General features: G+C 39.9%; 1 protein-coding gene across 6 annotated transcripts; it reads left to right on the top strand.

Moving 5' to 3' along the window:
• Positions 1-3,891: 3,891 nt before the first annotated feature.
• LOC147222646 (triadin-like) lies at positions 3,892-23,517 on the top strand. Of its 6 annotated transcripts, none has more exons than XM_086167404.1 (6): positions 3,893-4,348; positions 11,699-11,897; positions 14,470-14,511; positions 21,504-21,551; positions 22,179-22,310; positions 23,282-23,517. In XM_086167404.1, exons 2-6 carry the CDS (start codon positions 11,711-11,713, stop codon positions 23,302-23,304), a joined length of 432 nt encoding a protein of 143 aa, XP_086023530.1. In that variant the 5' UTR covers positions 3,893-4,348; positions 11,699-11,710; the 3' UTR covers positions 23,305-23,517. The 6 variants fall into 6 exon arrangements, with proteins under 6 accessions (XP_086023532.1, XP_086023530.1, XP_086023529.1 ...); XM_086167403.1 differs by lacking the exon at positions 14,470-14,511 and adding an exon at positions 20,560-20,595 and having other exon boundaries at positions 3,895-4,348; positions 22,179-22,340; XM_086167401.1 differs by having other exon boundaries at positions 3,896-4,348; positions 22,179-22,340.
• The last annotated feature ends 916 nt before the right edge of the window (positions 23,518-24,433 follow it).

The following is a 24,433-nucleotide window of genomic DNA, read 5'->3' as shown; positions in this document are numbered from 1 at the left end:
TTTTGGATATCTTTTCACTTATATGTTGTGGAGATTCTAAATATGCTCAACTTCAAACACCTTGGAAGAAATATAATTGTTTGGATCAGAACCACAAATATTTCTACGTTTGCCGTTTTCTGCTGTCTGTCGGGCCATTCGGTTTACAATTTATAATTGTTATGGCTGGTAAGGTGTGTTTAAGAAAAACATAACACATGAAGAGCATCACTTGTTAAAAAAACAGAGACTGAGAAAAGAGTAAGAAGTCGTAAGAATCCATGCTCGTGAGCTAATCTAAAAAAAGTTAATTACATTTCGTTCTCAGCCTCGATGAACAAATCAGCTCTGCCATGAAAGAGCAATAATGAACTACATTCAACCTCATACACGCACGCTTTGTACATGATATATATAAGAAAAAAAAACAATGTCAGCGACGCTTTCATTATTCTACAACTGCAATTCCCTTTACTTAGTTTGTCCCAAGGTCCTCATTAACTTGCCTGCAGATGCTCCAAAATGCTGCGGCAAGGATGGCGACATGAACCAGGTTCATTTCAGGACTCGGCGCAATGGTTACTAAAGCTCTTAATGGCCTCATAACATCTCAGATCTTCTGGTATCACTCAGTTCCCAAATCTCCTTCAAACAAAAAAACAAGCCTCGTGCCTTTTTTTTTTTTTTTAATTTAATAACTCCTATTGCTGTAGCTAAATGTTACCGTTTGTTTTGTGTGAATAAACTCATTCGTCTTGGCTTTTTCTTCCTATTGTGTTTTGAACACCACTTTAATCGTTTAAAGCGGGGTTTAAAATATACTCACTAGCCAAAGAGGTTAGTTATATCATATCTAATGGTCCTGGGAAGACCAATCACAACAAGAGAAGTCCAAAATTCTTGGTTTCCTTTCAGCTTCTCCGGTCAGGGGTTTGTCACGGCAAATCAGCCTTTTCCATCTAACCCAGGGGTGGGGAATTATTTTGGCTGGCGGGCTACATTTCTTTTTTAATTTTTATGCACGGGCCAACTAGGTAGCATGTAAACTGAACAAAATGAAAAATGTAATTGAAATATTTAATTTTTTTGGCATTTTAATTCAACATTATTGAACAAAATGAAAAATATAATTGAAATATTTAAATTATTTGGCATTTTCTTTCAACATTATTAAACAAATTGAAAAATTTAATTGAAATATTTAAATTATTTGGCATTTTATTTCAACATAATTGAACAAAAAGAAAAACGTAATTGAAATGCTTAAATTTTTTGGCATTTTATTTCAACATTGTTGAAAAAAAATGAAAAATTTAAATGAAATCTAAAAAATTTTTGGCATTTTATTTCAACATTAAAATCATTAATGATCATATAAATGTACCGACATTATTTTGTATGTAATCAACAATACAAAATTAAACAAAAAGGAAAAATTAAGGAGTTTCTAAAATTCAATATTGATTGAAGATAAATATTAAAATATTCAAAGGAAATTGTTCGGCGGGACGGATAAAAAAACAAAACGGGCCAGATGTGTAAGATATTCTCTGTATCCTTTTCTCTCACACCAACTAACTGCATATCCTTTCTCACTACGTCCATAAATCTTCTCTTTGGTCTTCCTCTAGACCTCCTGCCCGGCAGCTTGAATTCCAAGTCCAAAACACATGATAAAATCAAATGAAATAGATTTTTGTCTTCTGTGTGCTCAGGGTTCAGCCCGGCATGTTTGTAACACTAGGTGGGCTTTCGCTATGTCAAAGACAAAACGCAAAATTGATATAAAAAGGGGGGTTTCGTAAGCATTCGAAACCTTGCCGCGACTGCACGTCTCGGTAATTTCACGGAGGCCCGCCGAGCGCACCTTGTCTGCCGAGGTCTCATGGAGAACAGGACCGGAATTTTGTGAATACATACTTAAGTGTACTTGCGTGTGTGTGTGTGTTTGTGTGTGTGTGTTCCGTGTCCCCCGGCTCTCAGCCCCCTCTGTGCGTCCTACATATAAAGCAGACCAGTCCAACAGTAACACCAGCTGCTGTCTGTTCCTCTAATTATAGCCCCGGCAGCACAAGCTCCCAGGGCAAGACTGGGGGTCAGGTTACTTCTTCCCACCGCTCTCACACACGGACGCACACACACCCTCGCTTTTGCGGAACCTCAATAACAGGTTCTGACAGAGCCTAAGAACTCACACGAGGCTCAATGAGATATTTATTCCCTTATTTACTGCTCACTTTGACCTGTCTTTGACAAGGCAGGAGATTCAGAACTGTAAAGTCTCCTCGGGTTCATTTTTCAAGTCAAGGGCGTATAGCGAGTGCGTTAAGAGTCGGGATAAAGTCGTCTAAAAACTTCTAGAGCGGTTGTCAAATACATTATTATAATAACCTGTTGTAGTACGATGAATAAAAAATGTAATGAAATAAAACGAGCACATAAAAAAAAAAAGGAGAAAAGGAAAGAAACGTAACTAATCAAATACCGTCAACCCAAAATGTCCTTGCTTTATCCTTTAAAAAGCGATAGCTTTCCAGATACAGGCAATAAACTCTTTGTCTCGGCATTCATAGACTTTCTTACTTCTTTTAAGATGTTTTATTTTAGGCATTTATCACGTATCCTCTGCGTTTATTCGTGTTACAAATACAGGACCGTCTCAGAAAATAAGAATATTGTGATAAAGTTCTTTATCTTCTGTAATGCAATTACAAAAACAAAAATGTCATACATTCTGGATTCGTTACAAATCAACGGAAATATTGCAAGCCTTTTATTATTTTAATAACTCTGATTATGGCTTACATCTTAAGAAAACTCAACTATCTCAAAATATTCGAATATCATGAAAAAGCAATTTTAGTTTTTTTAATTGCATGACAGAAGATAAAAAAACTTTATCACAATTTTCTAATTTTCTAAGACAGTCCTGTATATTTCATCTCCGTGGAATTTGAGGCCGTACGCAAATTCGAGCTACACGTCGCGCAAAGGGGGGGGGGGGGGGTGCGTTGTCATCGTTATCGACCGGACGCGCCGCTTCGCTCTCGTTTAAGAAGGTCGTTTGATTCCTTTGAAACCTCGGTAGGGAGAGTGGATGGAAGTGATATTTGCGGATTTATTCGTTAATAGTTTTTGGCCGTGTTTCTCTTGCCGGCTGCACTTGTTGGCTTTGACCGGTTGGCATGTTTCTACTGCTTGCCAACATTCAAATGCCGCTGCCCTCTCCATCACTGTGAGGTCAACGTTCCCTCTCACATTCAAACAAATATGCCGCGTATGTCGCAGAAACGTACGTCTCTCCGTTGCATTTTCTCAAAATACTTGCGTTATGTGTCGAACAACTGTAGTAACTGTGAATAACACATTTAAATTTGAGTGTTTTTTTTTTTTTTCCCCTCGCTTTTTCAAAATGATCTGGCACCTTTCCTGACAAGCCATCCTCCTGGCAGGTAATTTAATCATTTTATGTCTGAGACAATTTTAATGTAATTCATGAAAAAAAAAAAAAAAAAGATAAATGAAGGAAGTTATGAAATATTGGCAGATGGTGACTGCTTTAAATGACAATTAACTCGTCAGTTTTTGCCCGGCTGCTTTTCCCGTGGACACCTCCGTACTCCTTCGAACATATGCATGAAAATTATAGTTGCATTCTGAATTTCTGGTTTTATGGAATTAAATCATTGAAAAAAATAAAATAAACATCCAGACCTTAATTAAATGTGAAAATTGCATTGTTTCACAGACTTCCCCACAAAGTTCCATTACTTCCTCTCTCTCTCTCTCTCTCTCGCGCGCACTCGCTTTCCCTCTTTCTCTCTCTTCTTTGCTCCGCTTTTGGATTTTCAATCCCTCCCCTTCTCCTGAACTCTTCCCCTGCCGCTCCCCTTCCCTCCCTGCGTTGCCTGCTTTATCTATTTTGGACCCTCGGAGGGGGGAAGGGTGACTCTCCCAGGGTGACCCTTTCTGTCTCGCTCTTTTTTTTTTCTCCATTTCCACCGACTAGAAACACTGTTCCTGAAACTTTGTCAGAACAAATTTTTAGACACAAACAAAAGAAACTCGGAAACAATCAAGGGTAATAAAAATCACCACTGGGTTTCTTTTCATTTCCTTCCTGGGGGGGGGGAAGATTCGGGTGTATTTTTAGACCCGCCGCGATCCAGCTAAACACAACAGCTCTGCACTTTTTGCTGGCGGATTTTTTTTTTTTTTTCTCGACACCATCGTCTTCTCTCACAATCAACTTAGGCCAAAAGGATTTAACGAATGAGTTACATGCTTGTTTCTATGGTAACAAAGCATTCCGCAAGCTTTTGAAGGACTGCAGGGTATCATTGAAAACCAAGCAAACTCCAAATCCAAGGTACTGTAAAAATCCATTTAATTTTGACTGAACTTTCTAATAATGATCAGCTGTGAAATATACAAAAGTCCTTTTCAGTGTCATTTAAAATACCCCATTAGAATTTAGCTGACAGAAGGAGGAAGCGGAGCTTTATTAAGCGGAAAAATGCAACTATATGATTAAAATGGAAATTTAATCAACAATATTTTCCTCAGTAAAGGATGGAAATGATGACACCGAGCTATTTTGCCACCTTTTCATGAGTGCTCTGCTAAACAGGACAAATGTCACGTCACAGAGATGTCAGAGATTAAATAAGATTACGTCAATGATTTCAAATCGGAAAATTCAACTCGAGGAAAACAGCTCAGTCACGGTAAACATTAAAACTCACAAAAGAACAACAAAAAGGCCTCGAATAACGATTTCTTTTTCTTTTTTTAAGTGGTTTTTAAATGAGCCTTAATGGGTCAGGTGACCCATTATATCAGGGACCCAAGATTTTGGTGTTAATGGGTTTTGAACGATAATGTTCGTTTATTAATTCATTTACTATCTAGATCACTTATCCTGCACTCAGGGTTGGTCATTGGGTGAGATGCCAGGTTCATCATGGATCAGTCAACAATTGTTCACAGAGCCACATATAGAGACACACAACTATTCACTCTCTTGCCTTTTGGGCAATTTAAAGTCTCCGATTAACCGACTGCATGTTTTTGGTTTGTGGGAGGAAACTATGAAACTATGAAAGGGAAAATGGGGACTCCACACAGAAACCGCTGTCGGAATCGAACCAGGGACCTCCGATGTAACAATCGAGCTATTTGACAAAGTTTGACTACAATTGAGAACTCACTATTGGTAATTCTTTAGCCAAATTCGTAATAAGGCATTTTCAACCATATATGTATTCCACATCCTGCATCTTAAGTCCATCTGTAGTTTCCTTAAATTTTGTCGCGTGATTCTCTGACCTTGTCTGTGAAAAGGACTGATTTGGTTTAATCTCATGGGGTGAATCACGGCTTCAGCTGTTGACAAAGATTGGGATCTTTTTATACGAGCTCTTGACACAGAAACACCCTTCCAAATCAATAGCTTTTTGCATATTATGTCACAGTTTGATTAATGGGAAAAGATTCAAGGTTCAAAGCGTTCATTGTCACATGTACAGTGTAGAAATGTGTTTCCCTGTACAGTAAGCGTCCTACTTGGCTGCACATTTGGATATGTCTTGATAGAAGAGTGTAAACATTATAATAAATCTGGTTTTAGGTATGAGTATGAACACTGCAATAGAGCATTGGCAGTGAAATAAGACATTTGAGTGCAGCTTGGTGTGCAACTCTCAAATTGCAGGTGCAAGGATGAGCGCAGTAGCTTCACATGTGTCACGTGTCTGATTGCAGTCGGGTACGACGAGTTCTCTAATCGTGTCCTTCTGCATTTCACACTCCTGTACCTGCGGTCGAAGGTTAGGAGCGTGAACAGTCCGTGTTGGGGGCGGGCGTGATCCTTGGCGATGGAGGCGGCTATCACTCTGCATTGGTAGACGCTCTGCAGAGAAGGCCACTCTTTAGTACTCGCTGCAGGCGTCTGCGGTCCAGAGCAGTGGTGCTGCCTCACTACAGAGTGACGCCACTGGTCAGGATGCTCTCATCAGTTCAGCTGTAGAAGTTACTGAGGATCTTAGGCAACACGCCAAACCTCCTCAGCCTCCTCAGGAAGTACCGCAGCCGTTGAGCACTCCTGACTGTCTGCATGGTGTTGAGGGACCAGGTGAGGTCCTCGCTTATGTGGACACCCAGTTATTCAAAGCTGCTCACCCTCTCAACCTCCATTCTGTAGGCCGTTTTCAGCCGCCGCTGATGCGTCCTATCACCGTGGTGTCGTCCGCAAACTTCGGGACAGTGTTTTCCTCATAGGAGGCGATAGAGTCGTGACTGAACAGGATGTAGTGGATGGGGCTGAGGACGCATCCCTGAGGAGTGCCCGTGTCCATGGTGACGCTGGCTGAGGTCCTGTTAACTATCCTGACAGACTGGGGTCTGCCAGACAGGAAGTCCAGGAGCCAATCCCAGGGGGCGAGGTCAAGGGTAGACACTTTGTGCGTGAGTTTGTGGGGTATAACTGTGTTGAATGCAGAGCTGTAGTCCACAAAGAGCATACCGATGTAGGAGTTTTTGTTTTGTAGGTGGGAGAGGGAGTAGTTAGAGGCAGCTATAGCGTCTGAGGTGGACCTGTTGGGCCGGTATGGGAACTGCAGGGGATCTAGAGTGTCCCGGATTTCTGAATGTGGGTCGGTACCACTTTCTCGAAGCACTTCATGATTATCGGAGGGAGTGCTACTGGCCTGTAGTCATTCAGGCAGGTGGGTGGGGAGGGGGACGATGGTTGTGTTCTTGAAGCAAGTGGGGACGGTGCTCTGGTTAAAGATGCCGGTGAGAACATCAGCCGGCTCACTGGCACAAATTGTGAGGGCCCGCCCCCGGGATGTCGTCCGGTCCGGCTGCCTTGCAGGGGTCGATCCTTCTCAGCACTCGTCGTACCTGGTCTCATGAAACTGCTTGGAGAGCGGAGGAGTGAGGGGGGGGGGGGGGGTCCCGTCATGTGTGTGACTTACCACTGTGTTGTGGTTGGGGTCTCGAAGCGGACATAGAAGTTGTTGAGGTCGTCCGGCAGGTTGTCTGCGGTGATGCCGATGCTGGTGGTGGACTTGTAGACCGTGATGTGCTACAGGCCTTGCCACATCCACCCAGGGTCAGCTGTGGAGTAAAAGCCATCCAGCTTCTCTCTGCACTGCCTCTTGGCCATTCTGATGGCCTACTTCAGTCCGTACTTTACAGCTTTGTACTCCGTCTCATTGCCGGATCTAAATGCATGAGATCACGAACGCAGCATGTGGCGTAACTGACTGTTCAGCCAAGAATTCTGGTTGGGTAACTTCCTGACTTGTATGCTGGGCACAATGTTGTCAACACAAGTGCTGATGTCACACACTCCGCACACTCCTGTGCGCTGACAGAATAGTCCTCCTGAGTGGCTGCGGTCTTGAACATATCTCAGTCTGTTGTAGCAAAACAGTCCTGCAGGATCCCCTCTGAATCCAGGGTCCAGAGTTTGATTTCTCTGGTTACGGCGTTTGTCTGTTTCAATCTCTGTGATCTGACTGTCCCAAGTGGGGGCGGCGTGCGGCCTTGTTCGCACCATGGATGTCACCGTACACGTGATCCAGGGTGTTCTTGTCCCGGGCGGGAATGTCCACATGTTGGTGGTACGTTGGGATTGTTGAAGTCGCCGGCTGCGACATCAGGTGCGTCGTCTGCAGCGGACTGATGACATCATGGAGTTTTCCCACTGCTGATGGACTAAAAGTTCTTAATCTATTGGAAAATACTTAACAATGTAACAAAGTGTGGAAGTACACTCTGTATTAGGTATTTCTAACTTTGAGTGATGCCCACTGATTTCAGCCTTGTTTGATTAACGCTAAAAAATAGATAAAGAAATGGCTGACATTGTTGCAAAATGGTACTGTTTTATTTTAAGTTAATGGTGAACGCAAGAGGCGATGCTGCATGGCCTAGAAACTGTTACAATAACCAAAAGACAGCAGGCAGAACTAGAGGTTGCAGAGATGAAGATGTTGAGGTTCTCTTTGGGAGTGACCAGGATGGATAGGATCAGGAATGAGTCCATCAGAGAAACAGCACATGTTAGATGTTTTGGAGAGAAGGTCAGAGAAGCCAGACTGAGATGGTTGGGTCATGAATAGAGGAGGGATAGTGAATATATTGGTAGACGGATGCTGGAATTGGAGCTGCCAGGCAAGAGGTATCGAGGAAGACCAAAGTAAACATTTATGGACGTAGTGAGAGAGGATATGAAGGTAGTTGGTGTGAGAGAGGAGGATACAGAGAATAGGGTTGGATGGAGAAAGTTGAATCGCTGTGGCGATCCCTGAAGGGAAAAGCCGAAAGAGGAAGAAGACGGTGAACGCAAGAGGCGACAGGGTGGCGCAGTGGTTGCCGCATTGGACTCACAGAACTCCTGCCTCTCACCCAAGAAGAACCCCATCAAATTCCATTTTAGCAGCAAAAAAATTGTTTATGCAACTTAAACAATAACATTGTAATTTAAACCTCTTTGGGTTTTCAAGACAGGTTTGTTCCCATGTTTCTTTTTTTTTTTGAACAACCCAAGGTCGGTAATATCCTTAGGTATTTCAACTCCATAACCGGACGGATGATTGGCACGTAAATTCAATGATGCTTTATATAACAAATATCTTGCATCCAAAGTTTTAGAATTCTTTCCTTTCTCTTCACAAATACACAAATTCACTCATATTCCTGGGTGTCTTTCAGGTAGTCTGTGCTTTTGTTACAATAATTACTGTCAATTAATTGGAACCGAGTAGTGTTGCCTTTCAAAGCATCTAAGTAGTTAGAAGACTGACGCACTTTCGGTAACGATTTTGCATTCAATGCCTGACAGTCCTGACTGTACCTTTGTCACCTTTCCTTTGCCCTCAAATGCCAGTTCGCCGCCCGCGCCCACACGGTTCATTCGAATTCCGTTCATTCCTTCGCTGTAGACAAGGCTGCAGAAGCAGTTGGCGTCCTTCTGTGTGTATCTGTGTGTGTGTGTGTGTGTGTGTTTGTGTGTGAAGATCAGCTCAGCACTTGATGGTAACAACAGGTGGGCTGGGTCATCTGGTTGTGAGTGGAGGACAGATGTCAGAGAACCTGGTTAGTTGATAGTGACTAACACTGACGGACGCGCAGAAGATGCAGTTTAGAGAAAAACTGTGCTGTAATTAATTTTAATCCGCCGAACATTCACAAAAGCTTTCTGTTAGATCTGCTGCAGAACCGGAGGTCTTATCATTGCTATGTCGTGACAATTTTACCTGCAGAGGATCAATATGTTGGCCTGACCGGCCATTGCAGAGGCTTCTCCAGATCAATGGTCAGCATTTATATTGCTCCCACACACACTCTCTTACACACACACACACTCAAATGCAATATTGTGGTTCTACTTCTGAATGACAGACGTGTGTCCCACCTACTTTGAAGACGATAATACGGTCAATTTTCACACATGATTGAGTTTTACTCGCATGTAGCAGCAAGAGCTGCGGTCTATCCAGAGTGGTATAATTTCTCTGACCTATATTATAATAAGGACAGGGGGGTACATAGTCGCCAAATTACAATTGGCGTCCTCCGATTGAATTTTAAGATGAAAACTATTTTCGTCCGACCCTGCCCCGCCTAATTCTGTCAAACAGACAATTTAATAAAAGGAGTTAGAAGTTAGAGCCGGGCCGGTGCGCAAAAGTGGTTCTGCATTCTTCAGGGCCTCATTAATAACCTTGAATGGGGTACAGCTCCTCTAACTTGTTCTTAACGTCAATTTCTATCCATTCAAAATAATGTAAGTTTCACCGGGTGTTTGTAGATAAGTCTGGAACGATGCAGCGACAACGGCAGAAGGAAAAAATAACTGTGTTAATCGCAGCGGGCCAACTTAGAAACGCAAACATCTTCATGCGGACACATAATCATGCTGCTCCACACATCCCAAGAGCAATACCATGATCAGCACTTACTTTAAGAAGCCATTTGTCTGGTAGAAGAGCCTTTTCAAAGCGAGGTGGAATTTAATGTCCTCATCACCTTGGGTAATCTTTGTCCGTCTCTCCCACTTCTTCCCTGCCTGCTCATCTTTCTTATTCTCATCTTCGCACAAAGGAACATGCCTGAGTGATCCACGGATGTACAACTAACAAACGGCGGTTGTGCTTATTTCTTAAGAAAAGGAGTGTTACATAAACGTCAGGTTTCGTCCGAATATATCACAGCTCTTAAGCACGTAGTTCGGAGTATTCTGGTTTGTAAACCCATGCAATCGGAGCCGTTGCCAGAACCTGACAAATGTCGAGAATTGAAAGTCAGACCTGGTTACACACTTTATGATTTCACACAGGCAGAGACTGGCAACTCTACTAAATAAAGTAAAACATTCAACGCTCATAAAACACTCAAATCTGGATCTGGCCCGAAGGAGATGACAGATATAAGACATCCAAGACTCTGATTTGGTCGTAAGCACTATTTATTTTGGGCGGCGTGGCAAAGTTCATGGTTCATCCATGTTAAATGGTTAAATGCAGAGAAGGAGGGGTTAATAATGTACAATTATTATTATTAAACATACAATATTACCATATATCACTATAACTGTATCAGGTAAAGGGACATTCGAATGCAAATTGTTGTTATGGATGTAATTGCGGAGATTCCCCAACCATGGAGGGATGCACTCATTCCACGCAAAGTAATAAGCCTGCTAAGTTGTGAGGAGAACCATAATTGCAAAATAAGAAAATCGTCTTGCAATCTACTCTCTTTCTTCGGAATTTGTTTGTCATTTAAACATCTTGGGCTTAGTTATGAGAAAGAGAGAGAGAGAGAGAGCACCGTGGGGAAAAGGAAAATAGCAGATAATGCTCTGTTATTGGCGTAAGGGTGGGCTAAATAGACATAGTGATTGCTTGAATATAAATAGATCAGTTGTTTTTTTTTTCCATGTTCATCAGGCAGTCTGGGTGAGTTTCAGATCTTTTTCCAAGAGGTGCCAGATAACAAGAGCAGACGTTCTTAAAACACAACGGGAAGTAACAAAAGCCTAGGGGGAAAAGAAAAAAAAAAAAAAAACTGACGTGATAAAAGTTGCCAGCCTCGAGTTCAAGGGACCATTTTAAGTTCATAGTATTTAAGATATTACTCCGTGCTTGGAACCACCTCTAATAACGTGAGCGTGAGCAAGCTATTGAATTTGAGTGAGAGAAAAGATGTAGTTTGGGACTTTGTGTGTGGAAGTATGTTATGGATAAACACACACACAAACACATACACACACATATACCTGTTATTAAAGGAGAAAAAAAAATGAGTTTGTTCCATTTGGATTTATTTTGAGGTTTTAATCAATACCAGATAGGAGTCTTTTCTTCTGGTCTGAGTCAGAGAACATTATAGAAATGCAGCTCTCACTTGGCGGACTACGGTTTTAATTCAAACCCAACATGCTCAGATAAGATTTAAGATGTTTTCTGTCCTTTTCTCACTCTTGAGATGCTTTTTTGCTTTTTTTTTCCGAAATAGCGCTGGGTATAGCTTTGATTTTTTTTTTTTTTTTTTTTTTACCATTATCTGAGAGAATGAAATGTTCCTTGAGTCCCCAAATGGCCCCTTTTTCATCCGTCTTCCTCGCCATCCTCTATTTCTGTCTCTATAGTTTGTCAATCTGTGCTCTTATTTGAACTAATGCTTCACTTTTTTTTCCCAACCCAAGCTCTCTCCACCAATGAGCAGCCAGCAAAGCGGCGTGGAGGTGGCCCCTCCGTCTCGATCCAATCGGAAGACGTTTTTGGATGACCTCATTTTGACCTTTACGTCACCCATGGCCTGGCTCCTGGTCGTGGCGCTGATCATCACTTGGGCAGGAGTGGCAATTGTTCTCTTTGACCTACTTGACTATAAAACTTTGTCAGGTAACACTCATTATTGTTTGATTATTCTAATCAATTCACATTTTCCGCATCTAAAATCAAGCTCGGTTATTATTTGAATTTCAAGGGTGAATAGAAGTGGATCGGAGCATATTCGTAATGTGTTTATATTATTTGACATTTCCCTCCCACGAGTGCATTATTCATTCCTCACATTTCATCCACACATTCATATTTCATGCCAGCATTTTTAACACCCTTTCAGACATTTTTGAAGCAGACTTCAAAAGTGGACATGATATCATCAAGGTCATTTTCAACTATGTCTCTGTGTAAAGTCAAGGGACACACACAAAATTTACGCAGGAAGTGATCATTTTTTCATTTCATTTTACAGAGAGTAAAAGCTATTGATGAAGCTGGAGTTTGAAACCTCACACCACATTTATTTTAAGCAAAAAAAAAATCCTTGCTACCAGAACCGTTTAAAAGTAGACCGCGGTAGTAGCAGGATCTGGAGTTTTTTTCAGCCTTGTCCGTTACAAATGAGAACATATGAGCGATCAGCGTCACTGACAGGGATGAAAACCCACGCGGCCATAAAGAGAGAACATGCATGGCTCTGAGAAAACCAAGGATCGCTGGAGAAGACCTTTAACATCGTCTGAAGATGACTTGGGATTAGTTAAACTGTTAAAGACTGGATGTCATAGATGGATAGATAGATAGATAGATAGATAGATAGATAGATAGATAGATAGATAGATAGATAGATAGATAGATAGATAGATAGATAGATAGATAGATAGATAGATAGATAGATAGATAGATAGATAGATAGATAGATAGATAGATAGATAGATAGATAGATAGATAGATAGATAGATAGATAGATAGATAGATAGATGTTCTAAAGGGAGTGATGAGGTATTCAAGCGCTGAAACTCACAACCGAGCAGGAGAGAAAGGCGGACTATCCGGGCTGTCGGCTTTTCAACATATTAATAAAATCACAATACAACAGCTGTTTCTTTTACACTCAAGTATTTAAAATAACATAAGGTGTGTTTCCCCCGACTTGACAGACATAATGAAAATGACTCAGCGCTCAGCGGTGGATCCGTTCTGTCACACCAACTTGCTCACAACATTAGTCGACCATTTGACGGTTTATGTATAATAATGAGATCCATCCACTCTTCCTCATTTTCACTTAAATGTTGGACTTATACAATCACAGAATGAGAATTGATCGAAAGGGCACCTGCCGGTGTTAACATGCATACTAATATGAAAGTGCCAGGAGGTAATGAGGCTTCATTTTGATGAAACCTTCTGTTAATCTAAAGCGAAATTATTCTTGCAATAACCTGTTTTATCTGGGCGTCTTTGTGTCCCCTGTTTCTGCACTGCAGTTATTCATTTGTTTTGTTTTTTTTTTCGCAAAAAGTCTTATTGGTTTATCAAATTTCATTTTCTTCGACCACAATTACTGGGGCTTTTTAATTTGAAGAAACACTGCTAGAAAATTAAATGTCCCCAAGATCACACAGTATGTTTCTAGTTAATTAAAACAAATGAAGCAAATTGCTGTTAAACTTTCTGCTAACTGAAATCATGATCAGGTTAAAAAAAAAAAAAAAACTTATAGCTGCCATCTATCGATAATGCAGCTTATATCGCTGTTCCAAACAAAGAACTCAGAGTTTGATTTTCGCAAACGCTTCGAAGGACCGATCAATGATCCAAACCTTCTCAACTCAACGTTTTATGTCATTTAATCAGGTAAATACGATGGCTGTGCAACTTGTTTCAATACATCGTTACAAAAGTTAGGGTGAAAAAATATCTTAGTGTGTATGTTATCACCGTCTTCATATCAACGGTAATGTCAATTTGAGCATGAAATGTGTGGGCTAGTCGTCAAAAGGACAATGGAATATTCAAAAAAAATTGAAGTAAATGATACAAATGATAATATATTCTTATATACTATATACTTAACTTCAAGGGCTCCTTTTTTTGTCATTACCAGACTTTATACACTTCTGCTTCATTGTCCAGAGGGCAAATGTGAAAAAAGGTTGCAAAACAAAAAAAAAAAGTATGACATTTACATTTTTAAACTCATCTAAAGCAACAACTCCAATCTGGATGTTTGACTACAAGATCTGCAATGTTTAGATCCCGAGGCTTCAGCATTTGTTTCTGTGTACGATTAAATTATACCGGTTTATGAACCGTTTCATGAAATATACCATTATGGTGATATAATCAGACGTGATACAAAAGGGTCAAACAGCTCCCAGCCTCCCAGCCACACAAAAGAATACAAATTCCTTCAGCTTTATTCAGAGACGTTAGGATCCAATTGGAAAGTTAATGTACTGTAATAATGTCCTTTCCATCAATTCTTCTCGTATCTACCTGTTATCACTCCCACCGACACAAGCCCTTGTGTATTTGGACTATCCTACAAAAGTGAGGATAGATCTGTGTGTCACATCCACACACTCATCTTTAACCCCTTCTCCTCCCCACTCTCATTCCGTTCCCCACCCTTTCGCATCTTCTCCATCCTCATGCCTTCACTCACGCGCCATCCCATCCAAAGAGTACACGTCATACTGCGATGACCCCGTGTGTTTATCTCCCGGTAAAACAACAAATCGGCGTACCCTGTTTGACCGCCGTGTTTGCTTGCGCTCCATCTTTGCCTGCGAAAATCGAGATATGCAATTTTTCCCAGCATGAGACTGACGGGAAGCGATGCTGCGCGTTTTTTTTTTTTTGTGGGGTGAAACTTGAAATGACGCTGCATAACACAACAAATTAACTCACTTGGCGTATACTTTTAGCATCAACGGTACATTTTAATTAGCATTATCTTGGGCAACATGAAAAAAGCTTCTTTGGCCAAGAATTCTGAGTTGATTTTTTTGCTCTCTTGGTATTTTACTGTGATGCGCTTTTCTTCGTCTATTTTCACAACAGTTGTAGTCAAAGTCCTCTGATTGGGTTTCTATAGAAAATAAATTATGGATATCCCTCCAAGGTGGCAGATTTATATCGACATGAGGCCGCTTTTATCATTAACTGGCGATTATAGGAAAGTTTATCAAAAATAACGACTAATAACTCACATTCTCGAGAGAGTATTTGTGCTTGCGGCGTGAAGAATTAGCTTCTCAACATCATTCATGTTTTTGATCAATTTGAACCTACTTCGAGTGTTGCGCTTTCTGGTGGGCAAAGAAATTTGAAAAGAAAACAAAGTGGAAAACAGAAGCGACGGGACTGAGATGAGAGTGAAATAATCTCCCCGTGTGAGCTTCAGGAAAAAAAAAAAAAAAAAAAAAAACTCCCCAAAAAAAAAAAAGACTGCAGCAGCTGTTCAGGTATTTTCCCCGCAAATTCTGAAAGGAACAGGTCCCTGATTTAAAAGCTGTTTTCAACCTGTTGGGAAGAGCAGCACTTCATGAAATTAAAAAAAAAAAGGTCCTCTTTATGCCGTGCACATATATCCGGACTGAAGCACTAATTAAAAGTTTCAAACAGTAGAAAGCACAAAGTGGCCTCCATTTGCGTTTCCCACTTCTTTTTGCTGCACTGGCAGACAGTGTAGGTCATGTTTGGTGAAAAACTTTTTTTTCGAAAAGTGTAGCTTTTCAAAATGTGGTTAAATGCTAAATATCACATCAGAACCGTATAAGATCAAAACCATCTGCATTGTTAAATTTTACAGAGGGGAAAATGCGTATTTTGTTTTTCATATAGGGCGGAAATAACGCGTTTATGTGAATCTGCGCTTATCTATCATTTAAATTCTGTCACCTGCTGGGAAACTCTCTTCCGATAACGTCTCTACAAAAGAATCTGACATTCAAATTGATATTTATATACGGGGTTTACGGAGTAATCGTGTCATGGTCTGATATCACTCTCAAACAGGCTGAATTAATCCAGCTACTCGGTTACACATGAGTAAGAAATTAAAGGAGAAAACAAGAGAACAGCTGGTGTCAGTGTTTGATGATGAGCTCGGCTTAATAAATCGCTCTCCCATGGGTGTTAAATTGAGTTGAGATCAGGTGACGACCACAGCGAATGACCACGGCGTTCCCGCTGTCCTTCGCTGGCCCCTTGAGTAAACCGTTACCAACTCGTGTTTCGTTTTCGTTTTTTTCTCCTTTAAATAGTCACCTGCCTGTGCATTCTGTGTACTCAATGTGCATGCCCAGATTAATTATCACGGATTCGCATGTTATGTCTTTTTTTTGTTTTCAGACCCCGATACATTGACAAGTCCTTGTGGGCATTAGAGCGCTTTTGGGAAATAAAAAGCATTTAGACGTGGTGATGAGGAAAAAAAAAAAAAAAAAAAAGTCTTCGGTGGTAATTACTGATCTGTGAGCTTGGGATTTGTGTGATTTTAACTAGATTCTCATCACTGTTTAAAATTGTGGCGATTAATGGCTAATAATTAATTAAATGTGGAGATTATATTTTGATATGACGATATCAAATATAGACGAAATTTTGAAAAGGAATATTTTTCTACATTGATAATTCACTGCAACTAAAAGCTAAAGAGGAAATACGCATGTGTAGCAATTGTCCCTGTGCTGTTTTCTCATGGTTCCCACTAGAAGACCTGAAGAATCATCCTTTATTTGTATTTTAATTATGTTTTTAAACACACCGGGCGTTTGACTTGTGTGCATTTGTGTGAATGCCAGGAAATTTCCTCCTCTCCCATTTTGAGTCGACGGGCATATTGGCAAATGTTCTCAGAATGATACGCCCAATAGCCATATTGGAGTTTTGCTCAGCCAAAAAATTTACTCCAGTCAAATTTAAATACCCAAGGTATTGGCTCAGATTTGAAAAAACAGTACTCCTTTGTTAAATTCAGGCAAAAAAAAAAATGCTCTGTTAAAATCAAAAAAGTTGTAGATAGTGGCTATACAACGTATCTCCATCGTGGCAAATTTAGTACAAACATTCACATGTTTATCTGTCCTTCTCCATTAGATCCAGGCAGTTGAATAAACATGGAAAGTCCTCAGCAACAGGAAAACACAGTTGTTTGCTTTAAATTACAATTAATTCAGCGTAATTGTTGCAGATGCACGGAGGCCGAATAAACGTTCGCGCTTGAATCGGGAGAACGGGATGTTTATTTCCAAGAAAATCGGCGGCATCCATAGTAACGCCCCTGATCAGGCGCATCCTGCCCATAAATAAGTCAATCTTTAGAACACGACAAGAGCTGAGCCGTGAAGATCTTCACGTTATAAGAGAGCGGAGATCCAGGCATGCGCGTGTGCCTGTGTGTGTTTCAGGGAATCATAAAACAAGGTAGCTCTACAAAAGAGATCCAGATATAGAGATGGGGGAGCATATTGTATCAGCAGTACTAAAAAAGAAGAGTATATGGGAAACTCTGGGAAGCAGAAAATGCAAAGATAACACAGATAAGCGGGGAAAGTTGCGAGATGAGGACGAACAGTAATTCTGACGACAGCCCGGGTTTAATAATTCGCATTACTCTCTCATGCACAAATGGGAGAGGTTCTTCCAGCGCCGGTGCAGGGAGCCATTAATTAATACAAATTAAACTAGAATTGAGCAGGAGAAAGAAAAAAAAAAACATTTACACAGTTGGGCATCATTTAGCTTTCCTTATCCAACCGGGACACACCTCTTCCAGCTTATTTGTGTTTTTTTTCTTTTTCTTTTGAATGTTTCAAAGCCTCCCCTTTGGAATTTGTTTTCATTTATTATTTTGATCGTCGCCGCACTTTGTTTCCCATTATTTTGATGCGACTGTTTAACGGTACAATGCAAGAATACAGAGGCCAAAGGTAGCAAAGAGGACCCACATGACAGAAACATAAAAAACCGAGAGAGAGATTGTTAAAAAGAGGGTGAGGGAAGAAATGAAACACTAGATAAAAGAAAAAAAAAAAGGCAAAGCGAAAGCGAGACTGAATGGAAAATTACCTTCAATGAGAGATTGTCCTCCAGTTAGTTACTCTTTTATTCCTGGTGTCTGCCAATCAAAGAAATGTCAGCGCATTAATCAGTTGTTTATAAGCATTCATTATTCAACTCCTCCACACTGGGCAACAAAAAAAAAAGACAGAACGCTCCTTCCACCTGGGAGAGGAGAAATTAAAGAGAGGAAATCACAATGCATTTCGCAGATTACAGAGTCCAAAGATGGCACGCAGAGAAACAAATTCATTCAACTCTCTGCAAAACACCTGCACCGCAGTCGCCGCCGTGTGATCGTGCTACATATCATTGCTGCTAGCAGCCCGAGAAGACACATTAACTTTAACGGCACGATAAGCACATAATTATTATCTTGCTGTTATAAACACACATTTCTGTTCGGTACGTTATGCTACGCTCGGCAACAAGATACGCCTCTTCGGGTTGTTTGTGGGAACTTGTATAGCTAACGGTGATTATTGTTGCCATGACAATGTATTTGATTTAATCTCCTATCGGTCCTTTTTTTCTCATGACATGAAAAGATGTTAAATTGGTTTAAAAATACTTGGAATAATAATGTCGGGCCATTTGCTAGAGGGCCTTGATCCCTAAAATGAGGAAGTGAAGTCAGTTGACTTGGTGAGCATTAGTAAAGCATTTGCTTGTCGTTTCACCTCAAATTTGCCTTGATTTTTCATTTATTTACCGTCAGAATTATCGCGAATTCTCAAGAATTCCCTCCCTCCAATTTTTTGCTTTTTCTTCCGTCATTTTTCATTTTTTTCTCCTCTGTATTAGTGTTGTGTGTCTGTATGTCCAACCGTTATATTCAGTTTTGCTGGTTGGCTTTCTTTTTTATTTCGTATTTGAATTTTCCTTTTTCCGTCAGTTGTTCTTTTTCTCGCTTATGATCTAATCCCAGTTAGCCTTATTACAACGTTACTTGGCTTAACGGTTATCGGGCTCATCTACTGTTTTATCATTGATATACACATTTTTCTTTTTTAGTGTGAGAGCCCGAACTTGTTCGGTCTTAACTTATTGTGTCCCAGAGAAGGAAAATTACACTTTGGTTGTTTTACAGGCACAGCAAATCTTCTGATTAATGATCCTCTTTGCAAATGCAGATCAGATAGAGGCATTGAAATTAACTCGACTCTTTTATGAGCCGTTACAACCCTTTTTGATTCGTGTAATCCAAAATCAAAACCCTTCCGCAAAGATATCCAACGCAACATGAAAGCGGCGCGCTCTAATTTGTAATATTAGGTGGCGGAAGAAGCCATCAAAGCAGAGATGTCCCTCACGCTATCTTTAAGAATATCTTATAGCTTCAACTCTTCAGAGAGCATCCCAATGCTTTATTATTCATAATTCAGGACGCTCGTCTACATCCGCTCAATGTGCAGGTGAATAAATCGTGTCTGGAGCGAACGTTGCACCTCGCTTGTTCGAGTTTTGCCGTCTTGACAAAGTTAAAAGAAAAACCCGCGAGAAGAAATGTCTTTTTTGCAAGATGACTTTTACAAATAGCCGTACTCGGATAACTTTAGAAGCATTAACAAAACCACGTTTTGCAGTTTCTGAGGAGCAGCGATTAGGACATGACTGTTCGGGTTACCGCGGAAAGGTCAATAAAGTGAAATTAATGGTAATCATTCTGGCATAACTGTCTTGCCGCGTTGTTTAAAATGCTGGATGAGCTTCATTTGTTTGACTCTGACTTTACCTGCCTCGCCGGCTGCATTAGCTAATGAGTGAGCATAATTACTTGGGTGAGAAGTGAACCCAAAATAATGATAATGCAGAAGCCGGTGTTTGATTAGCAATGCTAGGGCTTCGTGATGGGAAATTGTTATGCGTTGTACGAGGGTAAAGTTCTGCAGAAAGGACATCGTATGGCGGCTGTGGACTCGTCCTGTTGCTCAAAGGCTCGGATTATCTTTTCGACAATCTCGATACTCGCTGATCCAACCCTTTCCTCATTGAACACGGTGCCACAGCTTTATTTATCCATATTTCCACCATCGCGATGAAATCTGAGCTGCTACAAATTTCTTCTGCCTGAACAAATTACTCATAATGGAGAAGAGGTTCTAAACTGCTTATCAGTCCACCAGGCGTGGACCATCTGCAGGAGTATCCAGGAAACATTTGCAATTTCTGATATTTAAATGAAATCATTTCCACAAATTCCTGTTGACATCTGAGATCCATCCATTCTCAGCCAACCTTCATAGCCATCGGAAAACCCGTCATAAATCTAGCATCAAATAGATGAATGGAATATTGTATTACTATAATATAATAATATAATATTATATTATTCTCTACTATGTCCTCTGTGTGCACTTGTTTCTCTCTATTTCTTGTCTTCATTACTTAACTTTTGTTATGATTGGACCAAACATGAGAAAACAAAAATGAAATTCCGCAATGACTCGGTGTTTGTCTACAGTCCCAGTCTATGCAATCATTTTGATCAATTTCATCAGATGATATTTTTAATATTTAATTGAATCACAACAATATCACTTTCAACTTGGGTTTTACTTATTTTATTGCCTGTTTATATATTGTAAAGTTAATATATTGCCTATTTGTATATTTTATATCTATTTTATATATATCTTATTGCCTATTTGTGTATTTTATATTTATTGTCTATTTGTACAGTTTTATATTTGTATTGTCTTCCCAGGACTACAGATGGAAATTAGCTATGAGCTACAATCTGGTACAAACATCTCTGCCTCTGTGCTTAATGTAATTGTACACTGTCCTAATAAACTTTTTAAACTAAAATAAACTAATTACAAAGGCTTTTATTTTTCCTGATGAAACGTGTGCGGTCAAAGAAGATGACCCTGATTGAAGACAGCGTGATGTTTTGAGCTTACATTTATGATCGACAGGACTGTCTCAGAAAATTAGAATATTGTGATAAAGTTCTTTATCTCCTGTAATGCAATTACAAAAACAAAAATGTCATACATTCTGGATTCATTACAAATCAACTGAAATATTGCAAGCGTTTTAGTATTTCAATATTGCTGATTATGGCTTACATCCTAAGAAAACTCAAAAATCCTGTCTCAAAATATTAGAATATCATGAAAAAGTATTTTTTTGTGTTTTTAATTGCATTACAGACAATAAAGAACTTTATCACAATATTCTAATTTTCTGAGACAGTCCTGTATTTGGTCCATATGGATATCAAAAAGTTTTTTGCTGCGTAATCACTCATTAGTCCTGACATTTAAAATTGAACCAGAACTATTCTCTTCTTTAAACTTCTTTATTTTTTTTCACCAAATGCACGTTTAAGCCTCAAATCCTTGTTTTCCCGCTCTTGTCTTGCATCCTTCATGGATTACAGTCCCAGCATGTTGTGGGTGATGGAGTGTTTTTACTGCATGATGTTTTGTCACACCACAGAGCACAACAAACTTATCTGCTCTTTTTATATGCCACAGTGGATGATTCAAAGTGTGAAATCTAAAGTGAAGCTGAAGGACACTTGTCTCTTCATAAACCGCTTCCTCTTTTATCTCATCCGTCTTTATTCGCTTTTCTTTCTAACCTCGATGTCATATCAAGCCGTCTGTGTTAATGTCTTCTTCACGTGCTTCTCCCCCTCAGGTCTCCCTCCTCCACCTGCCATCGCTAAGAGAGGTTTGAAGGCTAGAGGCAAGCAGAAACCTCACCGGAAACCATCACACGTTTCACGTTTACTCCAAAGAACCTCGGACATAGCGTTCATTATTGTTTATAATTGAGTTCTCAACAACTGAAGTGAGACTCAAAGCTGCAGACAAAATGAACCGTAGCACCTAGACTATCAAACACATAAGGAGAAATGAATAGCGTATATTAAATGCTAATACTTTGTAAAACGCGATGGCACCCACTTTGTGTAAAGACATAGTCATTTGTTGATAATGTGTGTAATGAGTGTCTAGTTCTGTAGCAGTCAAGTCAATTATACTCTCGTGGTTCAAGGTTGTAAAGCTGTTGTTACCGTATGAAAGAATGATTGTCCAGCTGGGAAAATACCTTTATTTGAATAGTTTATCGTCGAAATTAATACTTTTTTAATGTTACAAATCAAGCGCCGTTAGAGGCAAGTGGCTTTTTTTTTTTTTTTTTTTTTAAAGGCGGATCGATGCACGAGTATTTTGTTTCAGCGTTCATTTTGGCCACAAGAGTGCATTTCACCGTCATTACGGAATCCACTGAAAGCCATTAGAGTATCTGTTTTTTTTTGAATAATCTCTACACGAGGAAACTTCATTAAAGTCTCTTATTCTTCATCAGGTGGTGTTCGTCCAATGAAATCAGGCCCTGCGGGAATCGCTAGTAACGTAAAAGCACGGGAAAGTACCGATTGGATGGAGCTGTTATGGACGTTTGTGGCGAGTTTGGTGGCACCTGATGATGACGAAGAAGGTATTCATGGGCTAACTGAATCCTTCACATGTAAGAATTCATCATTTCACCCTACTTATCATTGCAATGATTGTTTCATTTTTTTTTATGACCGACTAAAATCCCAATTACAAAATAATCTCATTCCCGCTCATCTATGCATGCACGAGAACATCCTAAAGACAAAAATTCTCAGGTAATATTGTTAGTGTTGGATAGCGATAATATCCCTAGTTAACGTGCATCATTATTGTGCAATTATCATAATGTCCATTACCTTGTCCTAAGTAAAACAAAGGCGAAAAGCAAACAGCGTGATACAATCTCGCTCGGTAATAATTGAATTCCAGCCAAGCCCTGTAGATTTTGGAAAATGTTGTCATAAAATAAAGCCCAAACACTGTCAACTAATTCCAGATGCTCTAAGCATCATCTACAATACTAAAGCCCATTCACGGATGGTAACATACGCTTATAGTGGGGAAGATAAAACTGAGTAAACTTCTCATGCTCTTTTTTTGGGATTAGGATGCGCAACAGCAGTGTGGATAATCTGCACTGTAATTTACATTTTTTGCTCTCCCTGATGAAATGCGACTTCTGGTATTGTTTTTGAAACCAAAACTGTGAATGTGAACGTCAAAATGTAACGCGAAAAAAGTTAAAAGCGTGATAGATATTTTCATTTTATTTTCTTCTACTGATGCAGTTTTAACATATTTGATATTGTGATGGAAACCCAATTAATGAAATAAGTCAAACTGTAACCTTTGATATTAGTTTTAATTATACTTTAATAATTTCAGCTCACATTTGAACTTTTCTCGAATATTAGTATTTAATTGATGCCAGGTGAAAGCCGGGATGTCTCTGTAGTACATGATAACAATTCGTAGTTTGCATGCGTACCATTTTCCATTCCGTAATATTCGCCGCTCCAGTTTGGGGGATTACCACTGCAATTCATTAATGCCTTATTTTCTGCTCTTCAGCTTTCCACTCAGAGGAGCTCTGAAGAAGAGACATGAGGAAAGAAGGGAGGAATGGTAATGCATGAAAAGCTGAGGGGAGGAGGAGAAAGCCGGCAGACGGCCACGTACGTGTGACAAAAGAGCAGAGGAGATAAAAGTGGAGGCACCAAACAGGATGTACAACATACATCATGTCAACATACCTTTCCGTCTGTCTGTTAAATATAATTTGATGAATAAAAAATGCAAATTGATAACCCAAGCCTCTGTCTTTGGATTTAACGTTATTGATTCTTTCTGAATATCATTTTGTTTTTTTTTTCTTAATTACAATTTCAACGTCTCATTCAACAGACCTCACATAATACTGTAACACTTTTCATTGCAGAAACCAAAATCCGCAAAATCGCCCGCAAAAATCAGCCTCTTAATGCGTGTGGTATAAAAATTGGGTCACAAGTCTCAGGCAGCTTTATTTCTGGATGATAAATATCTCATAATCTCATGATTATGTCTTTGAGTATTCCGAAGGTTATTAATATGTTTATTGAGGTGCCACACTAATAAACTTAATACTTCAGGATAGTAGAGCAATGGGGGTCACGGGTTCAAGATTTAAAATAATATTATAGTAGACCTTTCACATTTGGAATAAAATTGTGACCAAATGAATGCAAACTGCCTTGCCCTCCATTTCCCTCCTATTCGTTTTCTCTATTCTTTCTAATTTGCATGATTTGTGGTTCAAGTTGGAGATCACAACTGTTTAAGAAACCCCACACTTGACATTAGCTGACTTCCAAGACACCCGCAAACCTCCTCCCCCCTTTGGCAGAAAGATAAAGTGTGAAGCCAGGTGGAAGCAGTGGGTTTGAAAAAGGACCGGGCTGCTTGCTGTTGGCCTTTCTGGTATCCGACTGGGAGGCAGAAAATGTCTCGGACAATATGGTGGCTGGAAACGGAAAAAAAAACCCTGCAAATATATAGTTCTCCCTGAGATAAGGACAATATGACTCAGAGTTGGAAGGTGAAAAAAGGGGGAAACAGAAGATTCAATAATGGCGCTGACAAAAACTGAATGTGAGATCAAAAATGAGATCTCTGGCAAGATCAGCTCTATTGTACCGAGGCGCCGCTTCAAATAACCCGAGTGCTTCAACATGCTATCAAAAC

The sequence above is a fragment of the Fistularia commersonii genome, chromosome 20, assembly GCF_037954325.1.
Source record: "Fistularia commersonii isolate RoL2024-O1a breed Wild chromosome 20, RoL_Fcom_v1.0, whole genome shotgun sequence".
NCBI lineage: Eukaryota > Metazoa > Chordata > Actinopteri > Syngnathiformes > Fistulariidae > Fistularia > Fistularia commersonii.
Note: the sequence above shows the minus strand (reverse complement) of the source record. Positions and strands in the feature narration are given on the sequence as shown.

Bases quoted from the DNA above. Each gene is read 5' to 3' on its own strand.
- LOC147222646 (XM_086167401.1), top strand. From the start codon at position 11,711: ATGAGCAGCCAGCAAAGCGGCGTGGAGGTGGCCCCTCCGTCTCGATCC. The intron at 11,898-14,469 runs GTAACACTCATT...TCCCATCCAAAG, and splicing joins TGACTATAAAACTTTGTCAG to AGTACACGTCATACTGCGAT. The intron at 21,552-22,178 runs GCAAGCAGAAAC...ATTCTTCATCAG, and splicing joins GAGAGGTTTGAAGGCTAGAG to GTGGTGTTCGTCCAATGAAA.